Source organism: Eulemur rufifrons, chromosome 29 (genome assembly GCF_041146395.1).
Source record: "Eulemur rufifrons isolate Redbay chromosome 29, OSU_ERuf_1, whole genome shotgun sequence".
In the NCBI taxonomy this organism is placed as follows: domain Eukaryota; kingdom Metazoa; phylum Chordata; class Mammalia; order Primates; family Lemuridae; genus Eulemur; species Eulemur rufifrons.
Window position 1 is genome coordinate 56,842,393 of NC_091011.1, and position 21,050 is coordinate 56,863,442.

Sequence of the window (21,050 nt, forward strand, 5' to 3'; positions counted from 1 at the left end):
TTAAACAATATCACATTGAGGGATGACTATATGGGGATACACCATTAGGCAAAAACACACCTTACTGTACTTACAGTGTAGTGGCAGAGACAGAAAATAATCAAAGAGTCAGAACATAAATATGAATCAAATAACCTCAAAACAAATGTAAATCTTAAGGAAAAGTACATCACATTATGAGTATTCAGTGGGGAAAACAATATTTCCTCGTAGAAGTGATAATATCAATTGGAGGGATGGGCTATATATTCAATAAGAATAGGTTACATATATATAAACCATATATGTAATAATATACATGATTTATGTAAGTGTAAAATGTAGAGTAAGAAATGTATGTTTATAAAGATTGCTGTGGGTGATACAATGATGTGCATTATTATTCACTCACACTAAATCACGCAATAGATAGTGCCTACTCTGACATTCAATAAATAATGTATCTTAAGATTAGGTCCTCAGTAACTGTTTGTTTTTTTCACTGTGGCAAAGTGGATGCATTTACCTAGACCTTCTAATACCAGTAATCTTCTGTCTAATCCTTACTTGTGTCCCTAAGAGCCAACAGCTCTGTCAAGAAAATGTAACATTGATGGAAAATAAAAGAAACGCACAGCACATTTTAAAGATCAAATAATGCTACACATATCTTATCTGACATTTTTGAGTATGTGCACAAAATTATGGAAATAACACTTGATTTTTTAAAATTCTATGCAGATTACCAGACAGAAAACTCCCTGATTAGGTTTTATCATAACTTGCTTTGCCAACTTTCTGGGGCTACTGCTTGGAAATCAAGGCAAATTTTTCTTCAAAACACTTTACTTAAATATCTGTAAACAGTGTCTAATGCAACAGGGCACACATGATTGAGAATTTGCAAGTGCAGAGCTATTTTACTTAGTGAGACAATATCTTAGGATTACCACACATCCCTTCAAAAAAATCTCTACTTAAGGTGTCTATCATTGAGCAAGTACCTCTTTTCTCAGGCACTATTAGTATAATGAAAAAAACTCTAATCAGTTATTCTCTCATTTGGCTAGCTCCAAGTAAACTAGAGATATACCTACATTCAGAGTGAATTTTGGGAAATTCCAATTACTTTCTTGGAACTATACTAGAAACAGTCCTATTCTTTATGTTTCAATTAAAATTACATAAGAATGAGTCTCTTGAGACAACACTGAACACATAAGAAATAACAGCATTGCCATCTACAAACACAAAAAAAGACAGAAAGTTTTCAAATATTGTCATCCTGAATATCCTAAGTTGTACAAGAATGTGTCAGCCAATTCTGCAATAAAATTGACTTGGAGGTATATTTGACTTGCAAGTAATTATTCATGATAGTTTAGTTCTGAAGTTATGATTACTTACTATGCTGCAGAATCATTAAGCTGGTACTCTCGGGATCTGTTGAAACAGGCTTGTACACCACTATCTTTCCACAATCTCTTTATAACACCAGCAAGTTCTGCAGTCATAAAGCCTTCTTCAGCAGCTCCAGCAAGCACAAAGAGTTGGCGAGCATCATCCTGAATATTCAAAGAACATTTTTAAAGTAAAAAGGTAGACATTAGAGATAAAAAGTACAAAGGAGATTATAAAGTTTAAAAATGCTATAGTAAAGTTCCTTCATGTTTTTTTATTGAAGTGTCATAACTTCTCTTTCTCTAAAGTACCACTTAAAAATTGGCTTAACCAAAGGAGCATAATTATAAACCATAAATCTATGTTTTTTGGTATTGGTAATATCTCCCAAGGCATTAGGAAGCTGAAGAACCACTAAAGTTGTAACTCATGAAGGGAACATTAACCAACTATTCACTTACAGCTTGTTGTACTGAAGAGGATCATTTTAGAGAAAACAGAAGAACCTATGTCTTGCTACTCCCTTCCCAAAATGCTTCTAATCTATGAAATACATCACACCTTTAGAGATGAGTTTTAAATATAATTAGGTATTAGCTTTCTCATATACTTTATAGATGCACAAAATAAGTTCAGAAAAGAGAGAAATCAATGTGGAGTAAGCAAGAACAGTATCATGGAATGGCCTGAGATTTTCAGGAGACCTTAAAGTATGCACACATTAAACTCAGTGGAGCAGGAGTTGGGAGCAGGTGTTTGTTGATCCAGGCATAGAAAACAACATAGGCACACAGTTGAAGTAGAAATACTCACAGGGAACAGAAGAAAGCACACAAAAATTTATAAAATTAAGAAATACTGTATACAAAGTTAAATTTTGAGGCTACTAATATTTACAGCTATTCTGATCTACAAGTAATTAATCACTCTGGATCAGTGCTGTCCAAGAGAAATATAATGTGAGCCACTAATGCAATCTAAATTTTCTAATCATTAAAAAAAGTAAAGGAAAAAAGCCAAATGAAATTAATTTTAACAACATACTTAACCTATATAAAAATATTTCAACATGTAATCAACATAAAATTATTATGAGATAGTCCATATTCTTTTTTTTATATGTATTAAGTGTTTGAAACCTGGCACATATTTTATACCTAAAGCACATCTCAATTCAGACTAGACACGTTTTAACTACTCAGTAGCCACATGTGGGTGGCAGCTACCATAGCAGGTAATATAACTCTAGTCTCCAGGTAATAACAGTTAATACAAAAAGAGAGACATGTGATGTTGCTAGCTTCAGAGAATTCTCTGTAGCCTGAGAAATGTAGCTTTATGTTAACTGGGTGGATGATGCCTAATTTCTCTCAAGAGGCATTCTTCCAAAATGTAGCAGATGCTTATGAAGTGATGGCACACATTATGATAAGGTGTACAGAAGAGAAGCAGCATTTAGTGACATAGGCTAGCAGAGTGTACTAGCTGACAGTATAAATTTACCCCGTTGCCAATTTGTGAAAAATTTTCTTTTCAGCTGGAACCCATCATGGAAAATAATTAAGTCTCTCAGCATGGGAACATATTATTCAAGCATATGTTTCCCTTTTTAGTAAATCACAAGAGAAATGCATGCAAGCAAGCAACACGTGCATAATATCCTGAATAAACCCCACATAACATGCTTTCAAGTCATTCTTAGCACCATTAACCTAATTCCAGTAAACAATTATTCAATTTTCCAAACAATTACCTACACATGAGAAATTTCTGAATTTGACCATTTTTATTTATTAAACTTCATCAAACATAATTTCCCTATTTTAGAAAAGTACCACCTACGTTTTTAAATGAGCTTTCATTATAATATCTTCATTCAATTTCAATAAAGTTTTTGACAGAAACAACTAATGCCCTACGGTATGGTTCATAAAATCACATTCTCTTCAACCTTTCAGGAAAAGGCCTGACGAAAAGACATAAACTCTGGAAGTTATATTTATAAATTTCACTCTCTCTGTGGCATTCAAAAATGTCTCTTCTTTTTTTAAATTCCACATATAAGTGAGATCATACAATATTTTTCTTTCTGTGTCTGGCTTATTTCACTTATCATAATGTCCTTCAGGTTTAAAAAAAAGAAGGGGGGAAGTCAAATATCCAAAAACAGAACAAAACAGTGGTTACCACAAGCAGGTGGGAGGAAAAGAAAATGGGGAGGTGTAGTTCAAAGGATAGAAAGTAGCAGATACGTAGGATGAACAAATCTAGAGAACTAATGTACAACATGAGGGCTATAGTCAATAAAATTGTATTAGGTATTTTTGTTAAATAAGTAGATTTTAGCTGCTCTTGGCACACAAAAAAAGTATGTGAGATGATGGATATGTTCATATGCTTCACAATAGTAACCATTTTACTATCTATATGTATCTCATAACATCAAGTTGTAAACCTCAAATAACTCTTTAAAAGTCTCTCCTTCACAAAATGAATTAATAAAAGAGCCTATTCTCCTTGAAAAATTGGAGTAGTCACCTCCATGTCATTAGCAGAACATTCAGATGTCTGCAGATGAGCTGTCAGATAATAAATTTGAGCAGGAAGGCACTGTAGAAATTATTCTACCTAATCTTTTGTTTAGTATTAAAAGATCCCAAAGCACAGAGAACTTAAGCAACTTATTTAAAGTCCCATGGCTAATTAATCACCTAATCATATAAATTAGTAAGTCAACAATTAATTAGTCATTGTCTAAAACAGGATTAATTTAAAAACTGCAGAACGATGAAAATGATCTTATCTTGCCATGGAACGAGGTCTTTGCAAGATTTATGTGAAATAAAATTACTTAAGAACATTTACAAACATAAACACGAGTGCATCAAAACAGTGTGACATGGGGAAGAAAAAGGATGGGGATTACTGAAGAGAAGACTGGAGTCTGGTCAAGAGGGCTACAAGTTAGTAAAGCAGTTTAAAGGAATTCTTTTGTGGTGTTAAAAAGAAAGAAATGTTACTTGCCAGGTAATCTATTTGAGAATAGCAAGGAAAAGTCCTTGGATGTAGCTAAGGTAAATGTTTTCAAATTACTAATAACTAAAAGAATATAAGATGATTTACAGAATGTAAATTCCAGTTCACGTAAGTGAGTACTTTGAGACTCAAAAAGGAGCTATGAAATGCCATTTTGTCAAGAGACAAATTAATAGGTCCCCCTTCCCAGTGATGGTCAGGGAACATTTGGCATACTGTACTTATTTAGTGACTGTACATTTTCTTTGAAGCTGTCACCAACATTATAAGAATTCAGAATAGTCTTCCCAGGATGGGGAAGAGAAGACTTCGAGGGACCATAATGGCTGTCATCTGACATATTAATAATCATAAAAGGTAAGAAAGAGTAGAGTTCCTGTTTAGCTACAGAACAGAAAAAGGAACATTCTTGGAGCAAAATATATCAGATTTCAACTCAATAAGAGGAACACTTTTTAACAATCAAAGCCATCTAAAAAACAAAAAAGGGAAGCAGATAGAGGTTTTTAAGCAAAGGCTAGATGACTATTGTCATATAGAAGACAGAATTTATGGATCAGAGTAAGACTTTAAATAGAAAATATCAGCAAGCCCTTCTAAAATATAAGCTAAATAATATAATAAAGGAGTGTTAAAAAATAATGATAGATTTGCAACTTTGGCCATCAGGATAATACGTTGATAACATGACTGATATATTGGAAATTCTGTTTCAATGTAGTGTAGTTTAATCATTTCATTAACAACATTAGCAATTTACATGTTTAACCTACCACATTTTTACAGCATTTATTATCACTCCTATAAGTCTAAGACAGCCTATACTATTCTTATACAAGTAAGTGTACCCTTAAGGAAATTCCTAAGAACTTTAATGAATTCATCAGCCCATGGCTTATGGTGTCAATATTGGATATTTAAGAGTTGCTTTTAAAAAATACATAAATATAAAACACATTTTCTCTAAAAACACAAATGTAATCAAATTATAAATGACTTGAGGCAAGGAAATAATAAATCATTTTAATTTTTTCCCATAAAATTGTTCAAAAGGAGGAAAAAGCTTAAAAATAAAATAATTTAATTTTATCTAAATTGCAGAGAGCAAAATTTTGGACTAAATTTTAGTGAATTTAGCAAGAAGCATGCGTTATGTCAAGAAGGGAAATTACTTATGAATTTGTTACATATTTATGCATATATTTATAAATCTTATAAATATATAAATCTATTTTAAATGTACAGACATACTTTTTTAAATTAATAAAATGGAGTATTATTGATGTTTAAGTGTTCTTTGTATCAACACCAGAACTTGCTGTCAAAAGATATGGAAATATGTGATAAGTGAATTGAGGGAAGTAGAAATAAACTGTGCTAGAGGCACACATTAGTTTGGAAATGATAGTTAACATTGTTTTGCCACACACTACGTCAATATCTCTCAGAATCAAAATAATAAAAAACTGTAAGTTTCTTCATCTTAGTTTTCAAACATAAACCAGAATACTACTGTAAATGATTCAAACATTCATCTGGAAGAAACAAGCAAAAATAACTAGCAACATTTTGAAAAAGACTGGGGAAAGAGGGCTGATATTATCAGGTATTAAAAGCCTACAATACGTAGAACTGCAGTACCCAATCCCCGGGCCGCAGACAGGTACTGGTCTGTGGTCTATCAGGAACCAGGCTGCACATAGCAGGAGGTGAGTGGCGGGCTGGCAAGCAAAGCTTCAACTGTATTTACAGCTGCTCCCCACCACTTGAATCACCGCATAAGCTCCATCTCCTGTCAGATGGGTGGGCAGCATTAGATTCTCATAGGAGCATGAACCCTACTCTACTGTAAACTGCACATGTGAGAAATATAGGTTGTGCACTCTTTATGAGAATCTAATGCCTCATGATCTGAGGTGGAGCTGAGACAGTGATGTTAGCTGTGGGGAGCGGCTGCAAATACAGATTATCATCAGCAGAGAGGTTTAACTGCACAATAAATGTAATGTGCTTGAATCATCCCCAAACCATCCCCTCTCCCCCAGTCTGTGGAAAAATTGTCTTCCATGAAACTGGTCCCTGGTGCCAAAAAAGTTGGGGACTGACTGATGATGTAAAACAGTTTGGTATTAATGTAGATCAATAGGAGAAAAAAAATCCCAAATCTGAACACACAATGATAAATGTGGGCAAGATTAATCAGTAGGGAAGGATACAATAATTTAAAAAACACTGATGGATAATTAGATAGCCACCTGAAGAGAAACAAAATAATGTAGATCTTTACTCCATGCATACAACAAAACAAGTTTCAGAGGGATTAAAGAGCAAACAGAAACAAATGTTAAAATTCACTCCCCTAAAAAACTTTAAAAACAGCATAAATACTTGGTAAATCTTCAGTTGAGAGAGAATGTTCTATATTTAAACATAACGGAAGAAGAAATAATAGATTTAATAAATAAAAAAAAATACAGTGTTACCATAACATTAAAGGCAATAAACAAAATGTGAGAGAACATTTGTATTAGTGGACAAAAGGATAATACACATGTATATATAACAAAGAAAACAGATAATCAAATACACCAAGATTCCCACGGGTAAATGAATAAAGGAACAAGACACACACACAGAGAAATAAAAATAATAAAGATATGGAAAACTGTACAATCACACTAGAAATTAAAAATGCAGAGTAAATTAACATATAATTTACTAATATTATAACAAGTTAGCAAAGATTTTTTTTAAATCGAAGGCTCCTGAATTTTGGCTGCCGGAGTGCTAAGAACAGGCACTCATAACTGTTGGCAGGAAGGCAAATTGATACCACCTTTCTCAAAAGCAATCTGACCATGTGGCAGACACACATAAACTAATGAAAATTAGCAACAAAATTACTGGAACAGAAAAGTGGCCATTATACAGGAGCATACTGAAGCTTCGGGGGAAAAGACGGGTTAGGTCAACTCAAACCAAGGTTTCCTGTTCCCTCTTGGCCTAATGTATTCCAACTAAGTGCTTCTCAAACTATCTGTGATGAAGAACCAGTGTTTTGTTTTATTTTTATTTGTTTCCAATCTATGTCAGAACAGAAAAATAAAATCAAATAACATACAAAATATAAATCCGTATTTTTAAAACTATCAGAGTTAACATAGAAATTACTGTCAGTTGATAGAAACCATCTAAACATTTACCCTTAATTTCTAATACTGATTTTGTGCTTATTCTTGTGATCCATGGACCACATTTTGAGCACCACTGTTTGACATACCTAGTGCCTGAGACATGCTAATAGGCCCTTACATTCTCAAACTTCACATTATTAGAAACATAATAATCTGATTTATCAATATATTATCATCCACAGATAGACAACCCTCATTTTGAGAAAGTCTTGAAAGGACATTAGGCATAAAATTTGATTGCTCAATGCCTGCCTTGAAAACAATTTTGTTTCTTTTCATTTTGAATAACTATTGTGTAACTCTTTTGCAAATCCAGTAACTGCCAAATATAAAGCAAACCACAGAAAATCAGTCACCATTTCTTAAAATTTTACATCTTTTTACTCAGTCTCAACCAAATCAACCTACATAATAAGATGTAATACCAATCGAAATACCAACAGGCTTTTGTTGTTTGTTTTATTTCAACAGGATTAAAACAAATCCTGGGGGGAACTGGGATTTATTTCAATTTGGGGGGAATTATGGATTGGGGGAATTAAACTGACTCTCAAGTTCATCTGGAAGAGAAATGCTTGATAACTCTAGATTTCTGGTAAAAGGATGATAGGATGGGATGGGGGTATCTCACTCTACCAAATATCAATTAATTCTATGAAGTGACAGAAATTAAAATAATGTGATTCTGACAATAATATAGCACAACTATAAAATATAACAACAATAATTACAGCAACAACATATACTGAGCATCTGTTATGACCAAGGCATGTGGTAGTGCTTAATATTCATTATGTCATTATTCCTCATAACCCTACAAGGTAGATGTCATCATTATTTCCATTTTATTATGATGAAACAAGCTTAGAGGTTAAGTAATTTAATAAGTGACTGATGTGGGAAAAAAACTAATACATCAATTAAAAAAATGGTTCCCAGAAACACACCCAATTTAATGCTAAGGGTAGCATTTTCAAGTCACTGAGGAATGGACTGATTATTTAATAAGTGGCTGCACTGCAAGAGATGATCAAATTATAGAATTTATTTAGATCCAATCTAGCAACAAATAGAAATAACATTAACAGGTACATGAAGAGATAAATATAAAAAATAAACTATAAGCACTCTAGAACAGTAAGGAAAATTTTAAAAATAATTGCAAGTTGAAGAACTGCCTTTCTAACAAGAAACAAAACACAGAGAAGTCAAAATTGATTATGAAAACCTTAATAGTTCCGCAACAAGAAAAGTACTGTTTCAAAAAAGTAAAAGAAATATGCTGGCCAAAAATATCTGCAATATATAATGAAGGGTTAATATCCCTAATAGCCAAAACGAATCACTGTGAAAAGGATAACCGAATAGAACCAAGTAAAGATTACTAAGAGGAGTTCACAGGAGAAATATTATACAAATAGACAAAATGTTTTAAAGCAATTCTCAACTTCACTAAAAACCAACAATAGAAAAATGAAGAAAAAAGAAAGACAATATTTCTCATTCATCAGATGTTTAAAATTAAAATGTTGGTAACATTAATATCTGAGTTGGCTAGACTCTGGGAAAATAGACATTGATGCATGGTTGTTAGAAAAGATGATTCACATTGCTTTTCTTTAGAAAGTAAATCTGTGGTATCTATCAAAATTAAATATCTGGTTAACCTTCAACTCAGTGTTAATACTTTCAGTAACTGATGTTTTAGAAATAGAAACATACTGACTGCCTTTGAATATATTGTTTCTTATTCACATTCATAGAATGCTTTTTCCCTATTTTTGTCTAGAAAACTCTTATTCACGTTTCAATACTAGGTTCAAATGTCCCTTCCTCATGTCCAGGCCATGATGAATTCATCTTGGTCTTCCTTAGCACAAGTCCAAAAGCTGAGTAGTATTTTAAAAGCGTATACACAGGCGAGGCAACACAGAACATGGAGTGGACTGCTCAGAAGCAACATGAGAACATGAAGATGTTTGTGTGAATGAGTTAATGATGGCTAAAGCAAACAGAAGTAATAGTCTGAAGGTAGGAAGAAAATAGTTACTGGGGAATAGCCAGAAAGAGTCTAAAAAGAGTGGGACTAAAGATGAGCAAAACAGTCCCACATATAGATTCCTAAGCATCAGAAAACCAGTTTAAAAAAAAAAAAAAAAAAAGCTTATGGTGAGAAAGTAGTTATTTCCAGTTCTGAAACGAAGCCCAAGTTAGGTTAAAAAAAATTTTTAAGAAAGGAGGAAAAAACAGTATTTCTTGAGAGAAAAATTTGAAAAGGAAAAAGAACTCATAAAAGCTGCTTGCACTGACCCTTCATTATCTCCTAAAATGGAGGCTACCAAAATTTTCTCTCTTATAATCATATATAAAATCTGAATGCAGAATACTGTATATGAGAATTTGATAAAAGGTTTAAATTACCGTAATTGGAACTGCTATAAAGTGCAATTTATATTAATTCTTTCTCCTTAATCTAAGAGTGTTTCCCTTCTGTATATTTCTTTTAAGCCAAGATTAAAAAGCTTAGTGTGATTAATGTTTCCAAATAGATTTCAAGATCGTTTTTAATAATTATTCATAACATTCTTCTAAATTGTCTTTTGTGAAACAAGATTTGATTATATCTAGAACATTTTTTGCCTTATCTACTACCCATTCAATCTGTAATTTAGGCATTTATCATTTATTCATTCAGCAAATGCTTTTGAGTTCAAAAAGCACTTGTTGAATGAATAAATGATATATGCCTAAATTATTAAAAATGATCTTGAAGTCTACCTGAAAAATTTTAATGAATCACACTGAGCTTTTAAATCTTTGTTTAAAATAAAAACCTTAGCAAATAAATATGGCCCAGTAACTTATAAGAAAAATTTAAAGTAACTTATTAAAAAATAAGGTTTATTTTACCGATTTCTCTGACGCATATTCCCTAATGATCCTTTCATTCATTTTTCATTCATATTAAGTATGAATTGGGCTTGTATAAGTAAAAAATCTAGCTGACACTAAGACAAAAAGAAAAAGTTATAGTCGCTATACTAAAATCTTCATAGTATTAGTAGGCAGATAGCACATACATATATTGAATGCATAAAAATACAAAGGAACTATAAGAATACATAGTAATAATAACATAGTAATACATCTACTTTGTATAAAAAATATTAAAAAATTAAGCTAGGGATTTGGCTAAAGGTTTTTGGTCAAGTTTTATGCTATTCATTAAAAAAAGAATCATAGTAAAGCATGAGCTATACACAAATAACGAACTTGAAATAAACAGATTAAGCAATCAAACAGAAGCTGAGGGAAAAGGAAAAAAAAGAAGGTATCCTCTGGGTTGGTTCAGGGCTGTTTCAAACCAACTGAAACAACTTATTGGTCCAAATAAGGAAGCACAAGCATAGTGCCTTGGTTACCACTAGCTGTATGGCAATCTTTCTATCAAATATTCTAGTTTCTTTCTCGGCAAAATAAAGGGATGGAACTAGATTGTTTCCGATGGTCTCCTTTAGCTCTAAAATTCTGTACTTATTTTTTCATAGCCAATATTTTCCTATTCCAAAGTAAGCAAACTTTTATACTGTTTTCATTTTTCAAGATTAGACTGCTTTTTAGTCTGGCATGAATATAAATAATTACATCATTTCAGCATTCCAAATTATAGAAACAGATTTTGAAGAGGGCCAGTATAAGCAGTTTACCCAGTACTATCTACTAAAAATTGTTATGGGGATACAGGCGTACCTAATGTAACATGCTATAAAGAAAGTATTAAAGTGATTATTCAGTTGATCATCTGGTTAACGAAAGCATAGCTATAAACGAAAGAGTATACAATCCTATATATTCTTACTTCACTCACATTTCTAATGCACTCAACTCACTTTACTCACTTCTATCCTTTCCACTCCTTTTATAGAACAATCCTGCTAGCTGACATGCCTATTTTACATAGTATGATATTAACATGCAAGTTATTCTGTTTACTCATCAATCAGGCCTGTTCCAACAAACTTAATAACTTACCGCCCGAGCTGAGTCACCAAAGTCTATCTTCAACCTCCCCATGGCCCGAATGATGGCAATAATTGACTGGATGGTGTTACTATAGACTACTGCTTTGTACTGTTTACACTCCTCTTCTGAATAACCAGCTTCATGGATAATTCTAAACAAGACAAAAGGAAAAAAGGAACCTTAATTTCCTTTGATGGAAAGGTAAACATAGAAAACAAATTTAATGTTTAAATCTACTTACTTCATCTGCTTCACAATCGTACTTTTCCCAGATTCACCAGCACCTAAAAAATAGAAAGATTTTTAACTTCATCATCATCACTTAATTATATACAATCTCCAACACACACACACACACACACACTCTCTCTCTCTCCCTTTACCCATCCTGCTGTGCGAGCACACGCGTGTGTGCGTGCGCTCTCTCTCTCTCAGGGCCATTTTATTTTATATTAAAATGAGAGACAAAGCAGCAAATATTAGAATGAACAAGTCTAAAGGTCAAATGTACAACATAAGGACTACAGTTAATAATAGTGTATTGTATTCAGGACTTTTGCTAAATTAGATTATAGCTGTTCTTGCCACAGGGGGGAAAATGGGCAACTATGAGACATTGCATATGTTCATTTGTTTCACTGTTGTAACCATTTTACTATAAATTGATGTATCCATCTTATAACATGTTTTATACCTTAAACATACAAAATTGATTTAAAAATTAAATAAATAAAATGAGCTGTTTTGGTTCGTAAGTCCCATCTGCCTATTACTTCATAATAAATTCAAAAAACTCAACTGAAAAAACGCTTTCATTGTTCTTTGTGTATATTCTCTAAAGCATTAAAAAAGTTCCATCTTCTACAACTTAAATTGACTCACTATAAATTAGCTTTATCTGAGATTTTGCTCCCCATCGGAAGGTGTTTTAACTGCTTGACCAATTATCTTAATTTTAACCTTTGGTTCTTGTGAAGTACAGCAGTGGTGCCAAGAGGCCCCATGAAAAATAATTTTAAAATATCAGATGTTCGAATAGCTATGTCTCACGCAGTGTGTGTTAAATCACCATCATTAAACACCGAATACATGGCCAACATGATTTGCTGGCACTGGGGATGCACTGGTGTGCTGGACATTAATGTTTCCTCCTGAGTTGTTTTTTCATTTTTCTTGTCATGCAAGTCATAAAGCCAGAAGCCATTCTCAAAACTCTCCCTCACTCTCTCCATACACAGGGTCTCCTCATGATTGAGTCCCTGCCATTATGTTATCCCAACATGAAAATACTACTAGTGAAATGGCCACTTATAAAATTAGGGACCTCTTAAGTAGCCTTCCCACTTAACAACAGCCGCTATCCTGATATCAAATTAGATCAATGATTTGTCAGGCTCCTCTTGATTGCTGGATATTGAGAACATCTGAGCACAGGACACAAGCTACGGAAGATATGACAAAACTATCCTTTGGCCTCACATGTCCTAGAGGAATTTATTATTGTTTGAGAGACAGGGCCCAGGATTTTCCGTACCGAAGCCCATATTCCCATTTTCCCAGGGCCATTCCTACAGCACTTTATGTTCAGCATTACTGAACAACTTATAGTTCCAAGAACACCCACTGCTGATCACGCCACACATCTTCAAACACACTGTTTCCACTGTCAAAATGCAGTTTGCTCTGCTCTTGCCACCTTGGTGATCTTCTACCAACCACCAAACTTACCTCCTTTGTCAACCTCTCCTGACCCACTCTGCGTGTGACTGCTGCCGCCTCTCACTTTGCACATGTTTATATTTGAATTCTCAGCAGCTAGCTTGTGCTAGACATGCAGTCAACCAACCAGAAATGTCCTTGGATTTATGAAAGCTATTTGTGACTGATACAATTAGATGGTGACTACAGCCCAGACTGTAACTTCTGGGCTGCATCTCTCCTTTTGCCCTTTTTGCCCTCCAGCCATACAGACAGACAGACACACACACATTCAATCAGAGGCATCTGAAAACAGGTTGTAGTGAAATGGTCTATTTGAAAATCTGGGGATAAAACTGCCTAAATTTTACTTGTGGTTTGATATTCAGGAAATTTTCCCAAAATATCCTCACACAATAGAAAAGCAAGGCACTGAATAAACAACAAGGGCATTCTTCATTTACAGACAGCCTTTGAATCTTTCAGGGTATCTGCCAATAAAAACAATTCCAAGATAAACAACCCTTTATTTATTAATCAACAACAGTGTATGTGAAAAGCTCTGTGAAAAGCACAATTGCAGGCATTATGGCTCACGCATTTCTCTAATCCAGGGGCAGTCCACCCAAGTAACACAACCGACACAGTTTCTAGCATGACTGTCTTCAAGAGACAGCTCTGGGTTTCCAGAGTGCTGGAAGCTGAGTCAGCAGCTGCCATGCTGTGATGATCGGATATTCTAGTTCCCAATATCCATACACAAGGGTGCTCATTCCACAGGCATAATGAGCTTTGATGAACAGCCGCCCATGGTCCATTTTGTTAGTGAAAAAATTCAAAGGCCCAGAGAAAGGCTCAAGCAATATAACCTAGTGGGGTGGGTGAGCCACACAAGGAAGAAAATCAGAAACAGTAAAGAATAAGACAGTTTCCAGTTGAACTACATATGTACAGTTGAGAACTTTTAAATCTTAACAAGAAAAAAACAAAAATTTTCCTGATTTCCTGACATTATCTTTAAGTTCTAATCATTTTATAGCTCTTAAAATAATCGGTAATGTGAGACAATTAGCTTACTTTGCAATGAGCATGTAGTCAATGGCTAGTGGTTCAAAAAAGTTCTGAAATCTATTTAACATTAGAGAGTGGAGATGGCAGTCATACTAACTGGATTTCTACTTTCTCTAGTCACAAAGCACTCTTTGTGGAGTAGAGATCTCCTAGGCAGAAATCCCACAAAAATCTTTCAAAGCTTAGCAATTTACATGATTAGTTTTCAATTCTCACTTCCAAGCAGTGAGACTCCTAGCAGGAAAATTACAAATACTACATGGTTACGGTTTCAAAATTCTAAATACTGGCATTCTCTCCATACAATATATACAGGAAGGAGTTAATGGTTGTTCTCTAAAAATCTCAGTCAGCACAATCACTTTTGAGAGGCTAACAGGAAGAAATATTGGGGGGAAAAAAAAAAAACAACCAACACAGGGGGAGCGGAAGGGCATGGGCTGGGGGAAAAGGTACATTTTCCCAGCAGTAGTCAGCCAGCCTGCTCCTACTTTTCACTTAAATCCAGAGTGGGATAAACGGTGCTCCCGTCCTACCAAAAGCAACTTCAAGAAAAATAAGGAATATATAACATCTGTCAATCAGGAAAGATCAGAGTGTACACTACTTACAGGCACAAGGCATGGCTGGTCAAGGTGACTGAGTGGCCTGCCAAGGAACTGTCAACAAGCTGGTCACTGTGCAGTGAGACTGTAGAGGGGCGGGAAGGGAGTGTGTGCACTATGGTTATGGGCGGCCCGTGACTATGAAGCAAAAGTGGCACACTGAGAAGGAGCCCTCCCTAGGGTCTCCTGCAAGAAGGAAGTGGTTGGCAGAAAATATTGAGCCCAGCAGGTATGTGAAGTGAAGCTTGGCAAATGAGAAGACTGCACCATACAGATGCTGTACGGGCAAAGGAGCACTACCACAGTAACGCAGAGAGGGAACTCATCTGCAGTTTGGGGTCTCAAACACACGGCAGCCTACTCATAGGATCCATGAAAGGAAACGAATCGAGCTGAGCCAGGATAAGGAAAGGAAGGGAGAGGAAGAGGAAAAACTGCAAACCAATCAGGACCTAAGTAAAGTAACTCCTGCTAGACTCTAATTCCTTGAATAGAATTATGTAATTTACTAGTATAAAAATGATAGTCAAACAGCATCTGCCTCTGATTTTGTTGAGGGATAGTACAGAAAATTTTAAAGTTTTCACTGCTGGCAAAGTTTTTTTTTTCTTAAAAATAAAAGCAAAACAAAACCAAACAAAAACATCTCTGACCTCAGAAAAGAAATACTTTTTTTGAAGAAAATTCTTTGTTCAACTTTCTGCTTAGGGTCACATTTATATCATTTATTTCTTGGCTTTGGGGTTCTAAGCTGCCCAACATCAAAGGCTGTTCAGGTATAACACAGTGATTTAGTCATGTTATCTTATGCTAAATTCCTGATACCACCACTCTGCTTTTAAGAAATCCCAATTTTTATGTAGAATTTAATAATTTAAAATGTTAACACTGAATAAGACTAAACTGCAATTCAGTTTTAAATGAAATAAAACTAAATTAAAAGCTCGTTTAAAATCACTTTTGTCTATCATAGTGCTATTATAAGATTAATAAGATCCAGACCCTTATATTTAATGCAGAAGCAAACAAAGGGGGCATAAGGGCAAATATAAATAAAAAATAAGAGGTTTAGTTCTCCCTATTGAAAGTAAGGGTAAAAATTTCCCTCCCCTCCTTTTCCTTCCAGCTGCGGTCCCCAAACCCCAGGTTTCGGACTGGTACCCCTTCTGCCTGTTAGGAACTGGGCCGCACAGCGGGAGGTGAACAGTGGGCGAGACAGCAGAAACTTCATCTGCATTTACAGCCACTCCCCACTGCCCGCATCATGGCCTGAGCTCTGCCTCCTGTGAGATCAGCGGTGGTATTAGATTATCATAGGAGTGCAAACCCTATTGTAAACTGCACATGCGATGGATCTAGGTTGCACATAAATCATCTTAAAACCATCCCCTCGACATGCCCCATGGAAAAATCATCTTCCATGAAACTGGTCCTTGGTGCCAAAAAGGTTGGGGACCACTGCCTAATAGCACTTACTTTAGAAAAATTATAACTGGAAATATTTTCCCCACTCTTTGAAATGTATATAATATATCCTTTTGAAAACTAAATAGGCCTTTGTCAGCTTCTCTTTGAAATGTAAACATAAAGGGAGATATTAATACTTCCATGGCACCTTGCTCCTAGATGCAAAACTACCTCCAATCATAAAGACAAAAGATTGTTTCTCCTCAAGGCCAATTAGCTAACACAGATGGTCATCCCAATTGCCACAGTAAAGTTAGGATGAACTATGTGTGACAAAAGGTGCCATCAAGTCCTCTTGAGGACACAGTCATTGTTTATCTTGTAAACACATAAGTAATGGGTTGTATTGGCTTGGCTATATGAGGGGGTGAGATTTGTTTACACAATCTCTTAGCAGACTGCCTGTGATGCATGTCAGACTCTGGTTTAATGCTTATTTAACAATAAAAATGTTTTATTTCACTACTAGTTTTGTGGAGAGGATTTCTGGGTTGGGAGAAGATTTTGTTTCTAATTTTCATTCCCCAACAGGAGTAATAATCTAAAATCTTTCCTATTTCGCTATAAGAAGCTCTGAACTTATATTTAAATAAATATTTATATACATATGGGATATATCTGACATTCTGGGATGGAAGAATAATTTGATAATGGCTGTAAACAACAAATCCAAAATCGAAAGCCTCAAAATAACCCCATTTCCCCCAATCTTAATTCCTCACAAAACTACTCCCCGAGCCATTCATTTCTGCTGCAGGTATCACACTATTACATTGAGCAAGAATGAATGCACACAAAGGAAATGAAATCAGTATGCTGAAGAGATATCTGCACTCCCGTGTTCACTGCAGCATTATTCACAATAGCCAAGATACGGAATCAACCTAAACGTCTGTCAACAGATGAACGGATACAGGAAATGTGTGTGATACACACCAACACACACACACAATGGAATACTATTCAGTCTTAAAAAGAAGCAAATCCTGCCATTTGTGACAATATAAATGAACCTGTAGGACATTATGCTAAGTAAGAAGCCAGGCACAGAAAGACAAATACCACATAATTGTACTTATACAGTATGTAGAGTCTAAAAAGGTCAAACTCAGAGCAGAACTGTGATTACCAGGGGCTTGGGGCAGAGGTGTTGGGGTGATGTTGGTCAAAGGGTACAAAGTTTCAGTTAGGATGAATAAGTTCTGGAAATCTATCGTACAGCACGTATACCTGAAAATTGCTAAGAGTATACAGATCTTAAAATGTTCTCACCACAAAGAAATAAGTATGTAAGGTAATCAATATGTTAATTAGATTGATTTAATCATATATGTATCCAGGTACTAAAACATATTTACACTGTAAATAATTTTTATTTGTCAAAAAAAAAAGAAAAAGAAGGAATCAACCCTGCAGACACCTTGATTTTGGACATCTAGCCTGCAGAACTGTGAAAGAATGCATTTATGTAATAATAATGATTAAAAAAAAAAAAAAGAATGAATGCACATGCAAGGCTACTCTAGAAAGGTGGGACAAAAGAAAGAATTGTGTGGGGCACCTGAAGCTCTTTCCTGCCAGCCCATTCAAATAGATCATTCAGCTAACTGAACTGACAGACTACGTTCCTAAAATTCAAATACACAGACCCACGAGGTGAAGGTCCAAAGGCCACAGCATATTCTTGATGGACTATTTGTATAGTGATTAAAAATAACTTAAGAAATTCTGAGTCACTTGCATGCCACCGTACATCTGAACAGAGTCATCCAATTTCAAGGTCTATGTTTGAGTGTGTTTTTAAAACTACCTGAGATACTTAGGCAAGTGTCAAATGTAGTATCTTGGGGACCTCTCCATCCATCACTCCATCTGGTTAGGCTGTCCATCACCTGCTCCCTTACCACTAAAGAAGGTGTCAAGTGTTTCCAGCTGGCCCATCAGAATTGTGTCATCGGCAATAAAATTCCTCATTGAATAAAACATTTTACAAATATATTTATATATAATATAAAATATATATAAAAACTTACAAAAGCAGCACTTCAGATAAAGTGATTTTTCTCCCCACAAAGGAGTGAGACCTAGACACCAGATTCCTTTCCTGGCCTTTTATGTACCAGCTATAAAGAAAGATCACAACACTGAAAGGATGTGAAACCTGCCCCAAAAAGTTATTTTCCATGATCACAAAATGGAGGATGCCATTAAAGGACGGGGCCAAAACAGAGGGAAACAGCACTGAGACTGAGTGAAGACCAGGACAGGAGACAGCACTCCTTGAACCTTTAAATGAACCCATAGTCAGAGAGAACATATAATTTTCCCTCCAAATTGGGACCCTTTTGAGAGTTAAAGCAAGCACAGGTAAACCAGGACTGACCTGGCAAAGCAGGAAATATGTCACTCTAGTCATAACTGAAGACAAGTCCACCTTGATTTCCAAGCTGTGAGAGCCAGTTATGAGTTTGTTGTCTGTTGGGTGGACCCAGAGTCAGGACTAACCCTATGCCAAGTAGTATTACTTTAATTATCTTGAACTAATGAGGGAAAAACAAAGGAGGTTAATGATGCATTTGCACCAAGTGCTGTCCAAAAGAAATTGAGAGAAGTTTAGGTAGAAAAAGATATGGGAAAATTAACTCATTGTAGGGCCCACTGTAGAAGAGTTTAAATCAAAAGAATCATATTGCAAGTGCAATTTATTGTGGCTAACATATCATTACTTGTCATATTAAATCAATGCTAATTTTACATTTAAAATTTATATATATATATAATTTATAAGAATGTTTTCCTTTATATTCATGTAAGATGTATAAACATACATAATTATACTTCCTATGACAATTACATATATTTATGAAAATAATTTAGAACTGCACAAGGGAGAATGTTATTTCTTCATCAGGAAATCATACATTGCTTTGTCTAAAGCTCACGTCTAATTGTTCTCATGTTTTTGCTAAGCTGTTACTATTAAGGACCAGTAAATGATAACATATACAATTTTTTTCAACTTTTCCTATGCCAAGCTACAATTCTCCATGGCCTATTCACATTTGCAAACATCTGTGAGCAGAGGTACCAACTACCTTTGCTCCTAAGTACCTTTTCAAGGATGTCTGTACAGAAAACAACCTTGGAAGACACAGATAATGTCTCCCTCTACAGCAAAAGGAAGGTTTGTTTACTATCCAGCATAATAAAGATAATGTATCCTCTGGGACAACAGCAAGGCAGCCTTACTGTGCATTATTTAAAAAAAAAAATTGGGATCCCTAAGGTTCCCGTACTATAACATAACCCACTGCTTATGTAGCCATCACCTGGAACTGTTCATGTTCCCCTTACAGATTGTGGCTTAGAAAATCACCACAAATGCTGATTCTCTAGCATAATTGCGCTAATACAGTCCTTTTTTGTCTCTGAACCAGGAATCTCATGTCTTTTGTCAGCAACCATGAAACGGCGGTAGGCTAATTTGTTAGCTTGTAAGCAGGGGAAAACCTCAGATCCTGAACAGTTCTTGACAAACTATTATGCTTAATTTTAAGTAATTTTCACACTTCTGGTAACTAAGGACACTTCTAGTCATTGTCTTGATTCCTGAATTACTTATCTTTTAAAAATTCTAATCTTTTTCCATCCCAAATGGCAGCTAAAACAAGTTTGCCCAGTAAATCTAAAGAAACAGAACTGTCATTTTATCAAAGTATTAATATAATAGCAGTATCTGCATCGCCTGGGAATTTGTTACAAAGGATATTCTCCCACCCAGAGCTTACTGAATTAGAAACTCTAAAAATTGGGTCAAGCAATCTGTGTGTTAACGATCCCTCCAAGTGATTCTGATGCATGTAAAGATTGAGAACCATGCATCTCTGACGAAGAAAAAGGTCCACTCTTTTTTTCTTGATTAATGATCATAATGTAGTTATTAAGTTGCTAACCTAGCTATTAAAAACAAATACACTGTCTTATGAAATTGCATTTTCCCTCCCCCCAAAATAGCAAGACAAGTAGCACTTTTACATTTCTGCAAACAGCATAATAAAAGGCAGTTCGATTCTCATATCTACTTTAGCATTTAATGTACTGCAATATACTTCGGTTGAAATATACGAAGAAAACCCATTTTCAAGTAATTATGTAGTTCAAAAAGAGAAGAGCATTTATAGATATTTGTGGATAGTCTTCTCTTATTCTATACCAAAATTTGAAAAGGGGTAACTTCTGAAAGTTTGATTACAATGTGCAATCTGAAGTCATTTCTATGAACTTTTTATACCTTGGCACAGGCGTACCTCAGAAACATGGATTCAGTTCCAGACCACTGCAATAAAGCGAATACGGCAATAAGGCAACTCACACAAATTTTTTGGTTTCCCAGTAAATATAAAAGTCATATTTACACTCTACTGTAGTCTATTAAGTGTACAATAGCATTATATCTAAAAAAACCAATATACATATCTTAAATTGCTAAAAGATACTAACAACCATCTATCTGAGCCTTCAGCGAGTCATAATCTTTTCACTGGGAGAGGGTCCTGCCTCTACGTTGATGGCTGTT

At 34.9% G+C, this 21,050-nt stretch overlaps 1 protein-coding gene across 1 annotated transcript in view; it reads right to left on the reverse strand.

Annotated features, from left to right (window-relative positions):
* GNAI1 (G protein subunit alpha i1) overlaps positions 1-21,050 on the reverse strand; it is an 81,889-nt gene that overhangs the window by 15,749 nt on the left and 45,090 nt on the right. Inside the window, exons 2-4 of the mRNA XM_069462615.1 lie at positions 11,875-11,917; positions 11,643-11,784; positions 1,387-1,544 (exon numbers count right to left, since the gene is read on the reverse strand). Of these exons, the coding sequence (XP_069318716.1) occupies positions 1,387-1,544; positions 11,643-11,784; positions 11,875-11,917 (343 nt within the window). The remainder of the gene's footprint in view (positions 1-1,386; positions 1,545-11,642; positions 11,785-11,874; positions 11,918-21,050) is intronic.